The following is a 15,528-nucleotide window of genomic DNA, read 5'->3' as shown; positions in this document are numbered from 1 at the left end:
TTGAAACAGGTAGACATTATTTTTATCAATGACATTCCCGCCGTCTTTTTGGCACCCAGCATTGCGATCACCATAGCAACCACACAGCGATTCTCTGACCGGCTTTTTTTTTTTTTTTTTTTTATTGTTATTATTATTGTACAAACTCTCGTAGAGACAAAATATCGAAGCACAGGCACAAGATCAATTACACAAGCAGGCAACAGTAAATACAATGATTTACAGGATCAAAAATCTTCCACAGTTTGACAAATCTTATCTGCCAACAGGTTAGAGTTTCTTATAAGATTGATGGAGGACAAATATATTTTGAATTCGTTTTTGAAACATTCCAAATTAGGTAGTTGTTTTTTCCATTTGCATTTATGTAAATGATATTTACCCATAATAATGACAAGGTTAATCAAAAGTGAAGTTTCTTTTTTAAGTTTAGATTTGTATAGTAGAACATCTTCAATTGTAAATTGTTCAAGATCACTGAGTTTGTTACTCAACCATGTGTGTATATTTTGCCAAAATTTTCCACTAATTGGACAAAGAAAAAATAGATGTTCCGTTTTTTCTGGGTCATTTTGACAAAATCCACAACATTCAACTTCAAAACCAAATCTACCCCTCAAGGTTTCTGCCGATGGATAATAATTATTGAGAATTTTAAATTGCATTTCTTTAATTCTAGGGGCAATGGGCCATTTTAAAAACTTCAAGTGTTTTTCACATATTATTTGATTATCTAGTATTTTAAGTTTGACTTTTTTATTATAATCATGATACATCCGGCCTTTAAAAACTCTATTTAAATATTTATTATCACATTTTTTGTCTATAATTTTCATCTCTCCTATCTTTAGAGTTGGAAGTTTAATTTGAACATTTGAAAAAGTAATTGTGTTTTTTATCATCTGTAGCAAAACTGGAGGGATAGCTTTACAGATTTTTGTATATTCTTTTTTAGAGCTGTGTAGGTTAAATTTGGTTTTCAATTCTTGCAGTTGTAGAATGTCACCATTTGTATCTAAAATATCATGTACAAAGAAAATGCCATGATCAAACCAATGTTGGTTGAACAATGACTCTTTGTTGGAAAGAATTACTCTGTTATTCCACAAGGTGGCACAATGAGGGGTAAAATTATGGGTAAATGTCATTTTCCAATAGTGTAAAACTTGTTTATGGAACTCAGATAGTTTGAAAGGCAGTTTTGATATTTCAAATTCACATTTTAGTAAAAACATTAACCCGCCAAACCTCTTAAAAATATTATTGGGAATGTGATACCATATTGCATTTGGGTTCAAAATGAACTCTTTTAACCATTTCAATTTAAAAGTCCCTATCATTGCCTCAAAGTCAATTGTTTTGATACCTCCCATATTAAATTCTTTTACTAACTGTGCTTTCTTTACATAATGTGTTTTGTTTCTCCAAATAAATTTATATATATTGAATTAATTTTTTTTATGTTTTTTGGAGTAGTATAAAGTGATTGGCATGGATATATCATTTTAGATATACCCTCGGCTTTAGATAACAAGTTTCGACCGAAAATAGAAAGGTCTCTACTGAGCCAGTGGTTTAATGATGCTTGCATTTGATCAATTTTTTCCTTCATGTTCCCCATCTTTCTCTTTGTTTTCATCTTTAATCAACTTAACTCCTAAATATTTGACTTCTTTTTTGACAGGGATTGACATTATATCCGTGTCAGTACATTCATATAACGCCAGCAATTCACATTTTTTATAATTTAAATGCAGACCGCTAGAGGCTTTTGAATAACCCTGAGATAATATTCAAAACACAGTGCTACATGGATTTTCCTTTTAAAAAAAAGGACATAGAGTGTCATCAGCAAACTGGCTAAGACGAAATTCATAATCACAAAAAAGTTATACGCCTGGAAATTTGGCATGACTTGTATATAAGATAAGCTAGAAGCTGCGTGGCATAGAATGAATAACTTTGGGCTTGATCGGACTACGCGCTTGGCGTATCCAACGATGTCACCTTAATTCTGGGGGTCAACCCAGGTTGCAGTAACACATAGCTGTAGATGTCCGGTATACAGCATTTCGATTACCGAACAGAAACTTCGCAATCAAATCCAAAATATTCTAAATGTACGCAGCAAAAAGTTATGTTCTATAGAGTCAAAGGCCTTAAAGTAGTCTATAAACAAAATTAGGCTTTCTGATTCCAGAATAGATTGGTAGTCTAACATATCTAAAATTAATCTTACATTGTTGTGGATACTTCTACCTTTAATAAATGCAGACTGAGTTTCATCTACTATTTTATCAATAACGGTTTTTAATCTTTCTGCATATATTAAAGCTAATAACTTATAGTCATTGCAGAGCAGCGTGATTGGTCTCCAATTATCCAAATTTGTTATATCTTTGTTTGGTTTAGGTAACAGGGTTATTATACCAGTTTTCATTGTTGCTGTGAGGCATCTTTCATTTATACAGTCATTAAATAGATTAATTATTAATTCTTTTATATCTGACCAGAAAAATTTATAAAATTCCGAAGTAAGTCCGTCAATTCCTGGCGACTTCCCATTACTCATTTTTTTAATCGCATTTTCAACTTCGTGAGCAGAAATGTCTTCTTCTAGCTTTTTTCTATCGTTTTCTTCTATTTTTCTAATTTTATCTTTAACTAACATGAAAAATGTGTCACAATCCTCTGGTCGAGCATTTGATCTATATAAATTGGAGTAGAATAAATGGATTTCATTATGTATAGCATTTTGGTCTTCTATCACAGTGTCATTTTTTGTCAACTTATAGATTTTCTTTTTAATTTGCCTTGATTTCTCTAAACTATAAAAATATGATGTATTCTTTTCCCCTTCTTCAATCCATTTAGCTCTAGATCGTACAAACGCTCCGTTCGCCTTTTCTAAATAAATTTCATCTAATTGTTTTTGGAGAAAGTTTAATTCAGTTAGTTCCTTTTCTGAACATCAGTTTTACCACACAGTAAGTTTATTCTTTGTAATATCTCTTTTTGTTTCTGTTTGCTAGCATTCATGACTTTTTTTCCCGTTTCAATTGCAAGTCGTTTAGTCTCAAATTTAAACCATTCCCATTTCCCTTTATTGGACATATCCAACTTTTTCACTTCTGAACTAAGTTCTTTTATAAGTTTACAAAAACTGTCATTTGATAGAAGTCTATTGTTAAACTTCCATAGGTTATTGAAGGAGTGTGATTGTTTGTTAACTTCCCAATGCAAGCTTATTAAACAATGATCAGTAAGTGGAGACCTCAAGATTTCACATTTTTGAATATTATTACTTATTGAATGTGGGATAAGCCAATAGTCTAACCTTGATCGTTGGTTGTTGTTTGAAGCACTAATCCATGTGTATTCTAAATCTGTAGGGTGATTAAATCTCCAGTAATCGAAAGTGCCAGTTACTTCACAAAATGTATGTAATATGTCATTGTTTTCTGGTTGTTGTCCTTTAATAGGCATCTTATCCAACCAAGAGTTTGGCACAATATTGAAATCACCCCCGATTAATATTTTGTCAGTAAAATAGGAATCTTTCCATTCCTTTACTAGTTTACCAAGTTTCTCCATCAATATCCCTATTACGCGGACTTTTGCTTATTATATCCATAAACGCGAGTAAAATAATTTTTGGTTACATACTCAATAGCTGTAATTAACCAATGGCCTTCTTCATCTCCTATATAACTAATTTATTTTCCTGAGAATTCTATTAGATAGAATCATGACACCTGCTTGATTTCTCTGACCGGCCTACACACAAAACGGCGACGCGGTGTTTCTGTAACTGGTATGTGCGCATCCGTTGTATTTTTTGCAGCCCTCAGTTTTATGTTGGTTTTAGCTGAAGATTGACAAAGAGACCGGCAGTCCATGGAGAAAGACGTGGAAAACTAATGGGAACAATTTGACTGTACTTTACCCACCGGCCGGCCTTAGTGATGACGCTGCCAGAAAGTTTCGACTGAATTCTCATCCCGGTGCACAAATATCTGCAATCCTCTGACTTAAAAAAAACTAATCCTGAACACACATTAGAGAAAGACAAGTATTGTCAAACATTAAATGACTAAATCAGGAGAAGAAACGAACAATGTAACGAGGTTACTTATGCGTACAAAACATGTCCCCTAAAGAGAGAATGAATTGATTTGTATCATGCAATTTTAGCATTAAATTAACTGTTACTCGAGCAAACAACAAAATGTTCCCCAAACATTCACTGCACACTTTTAACGAATGGTCCCCAGCCACCATTTTGGAATGCTTTCTTGACGTTCACAGAATAATTCCCCTTGGGGTAAACATGTTTCAGGAAACATTCACAAAATGTTCTGCAGACTGGTGGTCTTGAGACTCACAGGATGATCTCAGAACGTTGCCTTCACGTTCACTAGATATTCATGCATTCATGAAATATTCTTCAAAAGGTGTAGTTCTGGGTATGCTCATGGTAAACCTTTGAGGAAAACCTGTGAGGACATTCAGGGAGAGTTCCCTGAAGTTTCTCTGGCAGGCCACCAAAGGTTTCACAAAAATATTTTCAGAGAATATTCCCAGGAAAAGTTTGTCTGAAGGTCCACTGGTTTCACATACACACGTGGACAAAATTGTTGGTACCCCTCAGTTAAAGAAGGAAAAACCCACAATTCTCACTGAAATCACTTGAAACTCACAAAAGTAACAATAAATAAAAATGTATTGAAATTAAATAATCAAAAACAGCCATCACTTTTGAATTGTTGATTAACATAATTATTTAAAAAAACAAACTAATGAAACAGGCCTGGACAAAAATGATGGTACCTCTATAAAAGATTGAAAACTATTTGACCAGAGTGACATGATTAACTCAGGTGTGTCATTTAATTGACATCACAGGTGTTTCCAAACTCATAATCAGTCAGTCTGCCTATTTAAAGGGAGACAAGTAGTCACCCTGCTGTTTGGTGAAAAGGTGTGTACCACACTGAACATGGACAACAGAAAGCGAAGGAGAGAATTGTCCCAGGACATCCGAAAAAAAATGATAGACAAACATCTTAAAGGTAAAGGCTATAAGACCATCTCTAAACAGCTTGAAGTTCCTGTGACAACAGTGGCTCATATTATTCAGAAGTTCAAGACCCACGGGACAGTAGCCAACCTCCCTGGACGTGGCCGCAAGAGGAAAATTGATGACAAATTGAAGAGACAGATCCTTCGAATTGTATCCAAAGAGCCCAGAGCAACCTCCAAAGAAATTAAAGGTGAACTCCAAGGCCAAGGTACATCAGTGTCAGATCGCACCATTCGTCGTTGTTTGAGCCAAAGTGGACTTCATGGGAGACGACCAAGGAGGACACCACTGCTGAAAAAACTCATAAAAAAGCCAGACTGGAATTTGCAAAAATGCATGTTGACAAGCCACAAAGCTTCTGGGAGAATGTCCTTTGGACAGATGAGACCAAACTGGAGCTTTTTGGTAAGGCACATCAACTCTATGTTCATAGACTCAAAAACCAAGCATATGAAGAAAAGAACACTGTCCCTACGGTGAAACATGGAGGAGGCTCAGTAATGTTTTGGGGCTGCTTTGCTGCATCTGGCACAGGGTGTCTTGAAAGTGTGCAAGGTACGATGAAATCTGAAGACTATCAAGGCATTCTGGAGAGAAATGTGCTGCCTAGTGTCAGAAAGCTTGGTCTCAGTCGCAGGTCATGGGTCTTCCAACAGGACAACGATCCAAAACACACAGCCAAAAACACCCAAGAATGGCTGAGAGAAAAGCATTGGACTATTCTAAAGTGGCCTTCTATGAGCCCAGATCTGAATCCCATTGAACATATGTGGAAGGAGCTGAAACATGCCATTTGGAGAAGACACCCATCAAACCTGAGACAACTGGAGCTGTTTGCTCATGAGGAGTGGGCCAAAATACCTGTTGACAGCTGCAGAACGCTCATTGACAAATACAGAAATCGTTTAATTGCAGTGATTGCCTCAAAAGGTTGTGCAACAAAATATTAAGTTATGGGTACCATCATTTTTGTCCAGCCGTATTTCATTAGTTTGTTTTTTTAAATAATTATGTTAATCAACAATTCAAAAGTGATGGCTGTTTTTGATTATTTAATTTTCAATAAATTTTTATTTATTGTTACTTTTGTGAGTTTCAAGTGATTTCAGTGAGAATTGTGGGTTTTTCCTTCTTTAACTGAGGGGTACCAACAATTTTGTCCACGTGTGTAATTACCGTTAAGGAACGTTTACTAGGACATTGCAAGGTATTGCCAGGTATGATCAAGGACAAGGTGGTCACAGCATTAATTAATTTGTATTATGACATTTGCTGTTTATGTAAATAAGTAAATAAATGACTGAATTACATTCAATTGCTTCCGTTTCAGGGTGCTGGCATTGTGTGTGCTGCCTCACTCATCTACTTGCTTCACTGCACAGAAGCAAGTGGTGTTATGAGTAACACCTGTGCTTTTTCTGCTGCAACAGATAAGAATCTCTGCAGTAAAAAATGCCTTTTAATGTTATTAGTTACACTCTACATTAAAAAAAAACATGTCAATTCTCTAGTTTTCTGGAGTTTAAACAAAGTTAAACACAGAGCCTGTGAAATGTTCTGATTCTTTGCCTACAAAACCAAGAAAAACACAAATTCATCCATTGTCTGCAGGATTTGCTTTATTGCATTTAAGTGGGAAAGGATGAGTCCAATAGCAAGTGCTATAGGGTCCAGGTAAGTGCTTCTGAAGCTACTCTTACAATATTTTGATTGAGGAATTTTGATTTGATGTCTGAGCCACTTCAATTCATCAGTTGTTACTCTGCTCAGACATTTGGAACCCTCCGGAATAATCTTCTATTTCAGTGTGCTGAGGTCAATCGCATCGAAGGTCGTGTTATTCCAACCAACATTGGATGCAGCCAATTCAGCAAAGGCAATATAAATCCTGACAAAGACACCAGGAGAAATAGGTTAATGAGGAGTGATATTAACACAGAGATCTCTGCATGTTTCTGTCACTCTATTATCTTTACATAACGAATTGCAGGCAGTAAACGTGCTGGTTGAAGTGTGTATTTGATACCTGTCAGGAGAGATGCCCAGGTGTTTTTGGAGCAGTCCACACAGGAGTTGGGTGTACTGCTTGTTCTGAGCACCACTGATCTGGCCAATGCTTTGGAGGGTGCAGCATGCACAGGGGTCTCCCTTTCCTCCAAATGTCATTGGTTGGTCACCGTTGACCTGTATAGCAATATACTGGAAAATACAAGAGAGATGCCTCAATGTTTGGTGGATCAACAGTGTCTCATGTCTGTTTCTGTATTAATAAAGCTTCCCACACATAAAATATACAATGCTCATGAAATGAAACTTTGTAGTGTAATGCCAACTCAGAGACAGTCACGAAATTTCTATTTAATTTATTTAAAAAAATCACATTTTTATTATTTTTTGTCATATTCATTATTCGTTTTACTGGTTGGGAGACAAATACCTTTTCTTAAAAAAAATAAAAGAGCCTTGAATTTCATGACAGCTTAAAATGCGACCACTTAAACACAGAAATTGCTTGTTTCTTTCTGACAGCAGCAAACTATTTTTAAAATATGATGTAGTTTTTATGTTGAACGTAATTAAACAGCTTGTCAGTGTAATGAAGTAGGATGCAAATCACTGATATGAACTTTCGATGATGATGGCAAAATAACTTAAATATCACTAGAGTTTGACCTTAATTTGAACTTTCTGGAAAGATTTTGTTTTGAGCAAGAGTTGATTTTAACTTGTGAACTGTGGCCACAGATTTACCATTTGCCAACGCCTAGTTTGTGCAAACAACAGTCAAGCCTTGGCCAATCAATAGAGAACAACTAGAAAGCACATTCGTATCGAGGAGGAAATATGTATGTGAGCATAAATTGTGCCGGACTAAGTGCGTCCTACCTGTGCGGGTTTGACCATAGCTTTGGCCAGTTCTTCGGCAGTCTCAGACAGAAAAGCTGCTGGAACTTTGCTTTTGGCCACGTTGGTGTGCACCCTGAATATCGGCATGATTCCTGACTCTGAGTGCTCTCTTTCCCGTCTTCTTCACAAGCTGCAACTGCTGCTGATCTGCTCCCAGGCGGAAAAAATGAAATACTTTTATACTTATCTTCCTCTCCTGCAGATCTGAGACCATGTGACCAACTCACCACAGCGTCTCCACCCACCTTGGATGACAGGCACAAACACAGCTAACAGCAACCTTAGTTTCTGGTTTTATTATTTCCTTATTCTTTCTCTTCTCCTCTTCTTATGGGGCGATGGTTTGGTAGATGTGCTCAATGAAGCAATTTGCTTCTTTTCCATAGAAAAGAAATTACTGAATTAAATTTAGTTACTTCCATTTCAGGGTGTTGGTGTTGTGTGTGCTGTCTCACTCATCCACTTGCTTCACTGCACAGAAGCATAGCCAGATGTTATCAGTAACACCTGTGCTTTTTCTGCAGCAAAAGGCAAGAATCTCTGCAGAAAAAAAATGCCTTTTAATGTTATTAATTAATCACCAGCTTATACAAGATGTTAATTTTAGAATTTTCCAGAGTTTAAACACAGAAACCAAGAAAAACACAAATTCATCCATTGTCTAAGGGATTTGCTTTATTGCATTTAAGTGGGAAAGGATCAGTGCAAAGCCATAAGGTCCAGGTAAGTGCTTCTGAAGCTACTCATACAGTATTTTGACTGGGGAATTCTTCAATTCATCAGTTGTTACTATGCTCAGACATTTGGAACATACTGGAATGATCTTCCATTTCAGTGTGTTGACCTCCATCTCAGCCAAACGTAGTGTTGTTCCAACCCACATTGGCTGCATTCAAGTCTACAAAGATGATATAAATCCTGAAATAGACACCAAGAGAAATAGGTTAATGAGGGGTGATATTAACAGAGAGATGTCTGCATGTTTCAGTCACTATTTTACCTTCACATAACAAACAAGAAAAGCACTCAGACAGCACAGTACTCCGCCAAGGCTGCTCAGGCTCTGTATGATTTCCGACGGATTCATCTGCAGCGGTGGATTTGTCGTAGATTCACAATCATGTGATCATCAGCAGGCAGCTGATGGAGCGTTCACTTGTCATTGTTACAGTGACGTTGTACAACTATCTCACAATGATATAGAAATGTTTTAACAAATCTGTTGATCCATACCATAAGCCACATCACTGACAGAATCTAACCAGGTGATCCCTGTGTCATTTCTGACTTCCTCCGAAAATTTCCATTATTCCATTTTTGAGTAATTTTGCGCACAGACGGAAAGACAAACGTATGCCGATTGTCACATAACTCTGCCGCATTTCTTGGTGGAGTAGTTGCAGGCAGTAAATGTGCTGGTTTAATTGCGTATTTGATACCTGTCAGGAGAGATGCCCAGGTGTTTTTTGAGCAGTCCAAACAGGAGTTGGGTGTACTGCCTGTTCTGAGCACCACTGATCTTGCCAATGCTTTGGAGGGTGCAGCATGCACAGGGGTCTCCCTTTCCTCCAAACGTCATTGTTTGGTCAGCGTTGACGTGCACAGCAATATACTAGAAAATACAAGAGAGATGCCTAAATCTTGGGTGGATCAGCACTGACGAATGTCTGTTTTTGCATCATAAAAGCTACCTGCATATTAAATATACAATGCTCATGAAACCAAACTTTTCAGTGTAACGCCCCATCAATTACAGTCATAAAAAACATCTCTAAATTTTCAAAAAAAATCTTATTATCCTCGTCATTATATTCATGTTTAACTGATTGGGAGACAAATACTCTTTCTAAAAAAAACTAAAACAAACAATCAATAGAGAACATTCAGTCTATGATACTCAGCAGCTAAGTTTTATTTCTGTATTTTTATTTATTTGATTAATTTCAGACATTGCTGCAGTATCATAAAGGCAAAAGAGAAAATAAAACACATAAAACAAAAAACTAAATAAAAACAGCCAAACCAATCCAAAACCCCAAATAATCTCCAAACACGAGAAGGATGACATTAATTTTATCAGAGCCTGCAAACACATGTCTGCACTGTTACCCGTTTGCAACAAAATTTATGCTTTAATACCTCTTTAGAGACTAGAAAGCACATTCGTATAGAGGAGGAGATGTATGTGAGCATAAATCGTGCAGGACCAAGCGTGCCCTGGCCTGCCTACCTACCAACCTGTGCAGGTTTGCCCATAGCTTTAGACAGCTCCTCAGTAGCCTCCGACAGAAAAGCGTCTGGAACATCACTTTTGGCTACGTTGGTGTTCACCTCGAACATCGGCATTATTCCTCGACTCTGAGTGCTCTATTTACCGTCTTCTTTACAAGCCGCAACTGCCGCTGATCTCCTCACAGGCGGAAAAGACGAAATACTTCTCTTCCTCTGCTGCAGATCTGGGACCATGTGACCAGCTCACCACAGCGCCTCCATCCACCCTGGATGACAGGCACAAACACAAAACCAACAGGAACCTTAGTTTCTCGCGTTATTATTTCCTAATTTTTTTTAAAAAAAAATCCCCAAGACCACTGTTGAACTCACATTATACAGAAAATTATGTGCGAAAACTATAAGAATGTGCTTTTACGGTGCGGCTGCTCCTGAGTAGGGTAATTACGGTAGCACGCATGCGCAGTGTCCTCCAGCATCACAAGCAGCGCTGAAGGAGGCGAGAAGGAAAACAGTAGCGGAGAGAGAGAGAGAGGGCTGAAGTTGGATGGAGCTTTCCTTTGTCGCCGCGTCTCTGCGCTCAACAACAGCTGCCAGGCTCCTCCGCGAACCGTGAAATCACACCGTGTGTCGTCATTTTTCGCCTATAAGTTGCTCCTCCGGGTTGCATCTAACAAACGGTACGTATACAAAGCTAATTTAGCCGAGCTGCTAGCACTTTCCAATGGAACAGAGGCAGCTGCTCCCCTTTACTTTAACATTACTGCATAGATCAGTAATACAAGTTTAACAACAAGCTAGCTGGGCGCAGGCTGTGTATTTGGCATTTATTTGGCTGCTGTGTCACAATTTAGTTGAAACGTCAAGGAATAGTTTTGAACAGATTAAAAAAACATAACGTTAGTGAGTGGATTCACCGATCCCTGTCACAAGTGTTCAGATTTATAGCATCAAGCTAACTAATCAAGTTAACTGAGTTGCGATGAAGATGTTTGATGCACACCGAAGAGACGTGATAAAACTTTACCGATCCCTAAATGTATTTATGACAGCATAAATGTGTTACTGAACCACCACCAGGTCTGCCGAAATGATGGAGGAATCGGTGACCACGTTTGAGACCCATCTGACCGCCGTGATGGACAGCCTGATCCGAGCCTCGGTGTGTGAGATCACCAAACTCTTCCAAGACACGGTGAACGACTATCTGGTGGAGCTGTCCCTCAACAGGAAAGAGAACGAGACTCTGAAACTGCGGCTCCGGCTCACCGAGAACAAGCTGAGAACCGAGCGGAAGTACGGCATGGGCTGGGCTGCGAACCGCCGCAACGCCGGACTGACAGCGGCGGCGGAGGACGAGGCTGGAGGGCGGCAGAAACGAAAAGTTGACACAACCCGTAAGTGTTTCTGCATGACTTGACTGGAGCTTTTTTGGTGTGCTTTCAGCACATTTTGCCATATTAGTTAAATAGCACCTTATCAACACATATGTCAGTGCTATAAATGTGTTCTTTCACATTAGTGTTCTTGCTGTGCAGCCATGGCTCATGTGAAGACGCACTTGTTTTGTTGGAAACCATCTGGCAAGAGCTGATCTCTCCCTTCCTCCCTCCTCCCTTCCTCCTCCGCCTCCTCTTCATGATCGCTCCCTCTGTCCTTCACCTCCCCCTCTCCTCTCTCTCTCCACTGCATTCTGTCCCTCCCACTCCTCTGTGCTTCTGCTCACTCCCTCCCTCCCTCCCTGCCTTGCTCCTCTCCCTCCCCCACCTCCTTCCCTGTATCTCCACCTCCTCCTCCTCTTTTCCTCTTCTCCCTCCCCCGCCTCCTCCTCCTCCATCATCACGTTGCACTCACACACACTCACACACACACACACACACTCCCCCCGCCTCCTCTTCCTCCCTCACTCCTCTCCTGCTTCTCTTTGCTGCCGCCACCCTCCGTAATTACATACTCTCCACTTCCACTTCTCGTCTCTCTCTCTCTCTCTCCTCTTCTCACTTCTTCATCCTACCCCCATCTTTTTCCCCTTCAACATGTCCTCACTGTCTTCCTCCTCCTCCTCCTCCCACCCTTGTGACCCCCGCCAACTCCACTTCTTCCTCTCTTCTCGGCCTCGCTCGCTCCTCTCCTCCCTGTCACATGTTTTTCCTCTCCTTCCCGCTCTCTTGTCTGTCCTTCTACGCCTCCCCTCCTCTCTCTCTCTCTTTCCTCACTCGTTCACTATGCTCACTCCTACTCCTCCCCCTGCTCCCTCTCCTCTCTCCCCCTACCTCTCCTCCACCCGTCTCTTCTCTCCTTCATCCCTCTCTCCCTGGCCTTCCAATCATCTCCTCCCACTTGTCTCTCTCTCCCCCTCATATTTCATTCACTCTCCTTCCTGTCTCTTCTCCACCTTCCCCTCCCTTCCTCCTCTCACCTCCCTCCCTCCCACCCGTCCTTCATCACCCCCTCCTTTCACCACAGGAGGCAAGTCAAAAAAGGGCCCAGCAGCAGCCTATGGCAAAGGCTGGCCTGGAGGTGTGTGGGAGGAAGGAGGAGGTGGCGGCGGTGGTGTGGGAGGAGGAAGTGGAGGAGCTGTGGGCATGATAGCAGGAGCAGGAGGAAGAGGGGGGAAGGAGGCCAGAGAGATGTACCTCATCCAGTTCCCCCGGGATGAAGAAGATGAGGGAGGGATGGTGGAGGACGAGGAAGGGGAGGGCAGCCTCAGCGGTGAGGGGGAGGAGACGGCCAACATCAAAGAGGAGGTGAGGGAGACGGGCTTTCTCAGAGGAGGAGTAGGAGGAGAAAGTGGCACAGCATCTCTGCACCGCTCAGCAGCTTCATATAGGCTGAGAGAGAATGCAGACAGAAAAACAGAGAGTGAGATAACACAGAGAGAGAGTTTTGCTTGTAATTTCCAGCCTTTAAGTCACGGCAGAGATGTAGTGGATGAAGAGAAGGCTATTGATTTGATATTTAGCTTCCAGAGGAGCCCGTTGAGTAGGGCTCTTCACATCTCAAGTACGGCAGCTTTTAGGGAGAAATACTACTGCTAGAGGTGAGAAGCTTTTTGCTGTTCTGCCACATAACCAAGTGGCTTGGCACAGATCCACTCTTCACTTCTGTATCCGAATATTCAAAATGTGCAGAATGTGTTAATAATCATATCGCTCAAGGTGTTTTAAGGCTAAATAAATAGCTTTCAAGAGATATATTCAACCATATAGTTTTGTTTTTAGGCACATCGTAAACGTTTGTTTTGGTAGGTTCATTAACTATGGCTGTAATTAATGTTTCATCTTAGTTGACAAATCAATGTGTAAAAACACGTTTATAAATGAAGTAGTAAATATCATTTTCCACCTGGACTCAGTTGTTATAGCTCTGTGTGCATCTCCGTGCAGTGTTCTCAAACAGAGGGCTATCAGCCAGCCTCTCTCCAGCTAATCAAGGAGGCTTTGAAGATGGATCCGCCCGACCAGAACCTCCAAACTTGCTCCAGAGCCCAAAGCGAAGGTAATGAGCCCAGGACTCACTGATTGAGGGAGGGCAAGTTAGTGAAATGTCCAGAGGACGGTAGTTTGAAAGAAAGTGGAAATGATTGCTCACCCCAGCTCTCTCACTCACACCTCCTACCTTGTGTCTACCCAGGAGAGCTGTCAGACCGGCCCCCGACTCTACATCCAGGGGAGAGGGAAGAGGAGGACTGGGAGGTGGGCTCAGCAGAGCCACCGGACGGGGGCATGACGATGGATGAACTGAGGGGTCTGGAGTCTGCACTAAGAGCTGAGAGGGGACGTGAGCAGGCTGCCATGACGACTTCTCAGCCTGCCAGCCCAAGCCCACAAGTGGTGCAAGGGAGCGAGATAAGCTTGGCCCCAAAGTACATCGGTCTTGATGGGATGGAGCAGGACGGGGAGCTGGAGCCTCAGCCACCCACTCTGCAGAGAGAGGACCAGATAGGACACAGCAGGGTGAAGGACGGGGTGAGGGCCGGACTGATCGCTGGAGTTGAGCTGAGGTTAGGCTGGTCCAAGAAGCTGAGAGAGGGAGATTCGGTGCCTGGAGAGGACGCAGTGGAGCACGGAGGGTCGGAGCACCTACCCCACCTGTCTGCTCCGGGGAGCGTCGGGGAGAGCGGAGGCGAAGAGGAGGGTGGCGGCGACCTGCTCCACTTCTGCCCACAGTGTGGAGGAGGCTTCACTACGGAGGCAGAGCTGGAGGAGCACCCGTGTCCACTAGGGGGCGCCCATCTACAGAACAGCGGAGGAGAGGACAGCCTTTTCCCTTGTGCCCACTGTGGCAACACGTTCAGCCACGCCTGGGCTCTAAAGAACCACGAGTGCGCCTGTGCTGCCGAGCGGCCCCACAGCTGCGAGATCTGCGGGAAGCGCTTTACGCACTCGCGCTCCCTGGAACGCCATCATCTGGTGCACACGGGCGAGAGGCCGCACCGATGCCCGCAGTGTGGACGCAGCTTCAGTCGCCTAGGCAACCTGGAGCGGCACCAGAGGATCCACACAGGTGAACGTCCGTACGGTTGCGAGGCGTGTGGGAAACGCTTCAGCCGTGTGGAGTATTTAAAGAGACACCAGCTCATACACAACAGCGAAAAAGCAACACTCCAGTGCTCCAACTGTGGGAGAGGCTTCAGTGATGTGGAGCAGCTGAAGAACCACCAGTGTTTTTAAAGCCTCCTCTTTAAAATCTCTGACAGAACTTGAAAGGAAGAGCTGGTTTTTAATCAGCCGAGATAGAACTTAGCAGATGAATGTGACTGGTTGTATTTTTCTCAGTGATTAATCTTTAAACAAAGAAGCACAAATGCGTGTGGATGATTTTGTCGAGTAAATAACGAAGGCACAACTCCAAAGTTGACTGGAAGTCGGTTATACATGGTGTTTCTGTATAAGAGGAGAAATCAAATCAAACTCAGCCATTCAGCCATTGTAACTAGTGCTGTCTTCATTTGTATGTATGTACAAAACTATGGCTTATTTATGATGATGAATAAATCATGTATTTTTATCTTTTTATCAATTAACTCATGTTACAGCTGATGGCCTTGTTTTTCTCTGACAATATAATTGACAGTTTGGTATTTTGTATGTTTGTGTTTTGGTCATATTGTTAAGAAATAAACATTTCACTTCATCAGAAAGCTCTTTATCCATTTCAGTCTTTGCTTCCTTGAGTTAGTGAATAAGTTACAAGATCCCATTCATCATCAACATTCTTCTCCGATCCTCGAGGCAACGTTTTGATAAAACATTTATTACTGAATTAAAATCTTATTTTGCACTTTGCTTGTGTGCAGATACCCT

At 41.3% G+C, this 15,528-nt stretch overlaps 3 protein-coding genes across 3 annotated transcripts; 1 reads left to right on the top strand and 2 right to left on the bottom strand.

The window, feature by feature from the left end:
- Positions 1 to 6,680: 6,680 nt before the first annotated feature.
- LOC110972446 (macrophage migration inhibitory factor-like) lies at positions 6,681 to 8,213 on the bottom strand. The gene is made up of 3 exons (XM_051954305.1): positions 7,970 to 8,213; positions 7,110 to 7,282; positions 6,681 to 6,971 (listed from the first exon to the last, which is right to left on the bottom strand). Exons 1-3 carry the CDS (start codon positions 8,075 to 8,077, stop codon positions 6,881 to 6,883), a joined length of 372 nt encoding a protein of 123 aa, XP_051810265.1. The 5' UTR covers positions 8,078 to 8,213; the 3' UTR covers positions 6,681 to 6,880.
- Positions 8,214 to 8,645: 432 nt separating this feature from the next.
- Positions 8,646 to 10,449, bottom strand: mif (macrophage migration inhibitory factor). Its single transcript, XM_022222829.2, has 3 exons — positions 10,229 to 10,449; positions 9,430 to 9,602; positions 8,646 to 8,908 (listed from the first exon to the last, which is right to left on the bottom strand). Exons 1-3 carry the CDS (start codon positions 10,334 to 10,336, stop codon positions 8,842 to 8,844), a joined length of 348 nt encoding a protein of 115 aa, XP_022078521.1. The 5' UTR covers positions 10,337 to 10,449; the 3' UTR covers positions 8,646 to 8,841.
- A 241-nt stretch (positions 10,450 to 10,690) lies between these two features.
- On the top strand, positions 10,691 to 15,365 carry si:dkeyp-121d2.7 (zinc finger protein 358). The gene is made up of 5 exons (XM_022222828.2): positions 10,691 to 10,902; positions 11,303 to 11,619; positions 12,689 to 12,969; positions 13,609 to 13,720; positions 13,856 to 15,365. Exons 2-5 carry the CDS (start codon positions 11,313 to 11,315, stop codon positions 14,893 to 14,895), a joined length of 1,740 nt encoding a protein of 579 aa, XP_022078520.2. The 5' UTR covers positions 10,691 to 10,902; positions 11,303 to 11,312; the 3' UTR covers positions 14,896 to 15,365.
- Positions 15,366 to 15,528: the final 163 nt, after the last annotated feature.

Source organism: Acanthochromis polyacanthus, chromosome 10, assembly GCF_021347895.1.
Source record: "Acanthochromis polyacanthus isolate Apoly-LR-REF ecotype Palm Island chromosome 10, KAUST_Apoly_ChrSc, whole genome shotgun sequence".
NCBI lineage: Eukaryota > Metazoa > Chordata > Actinopteri > Pomacentridae > Acanthochromis > Acanthochromis polyacanthus.
The sequence above is the reverse complement of the archived record's forward strand: the minus strand, read 5'-3'. Positions and strand labels throughout refer to the sequence as shown.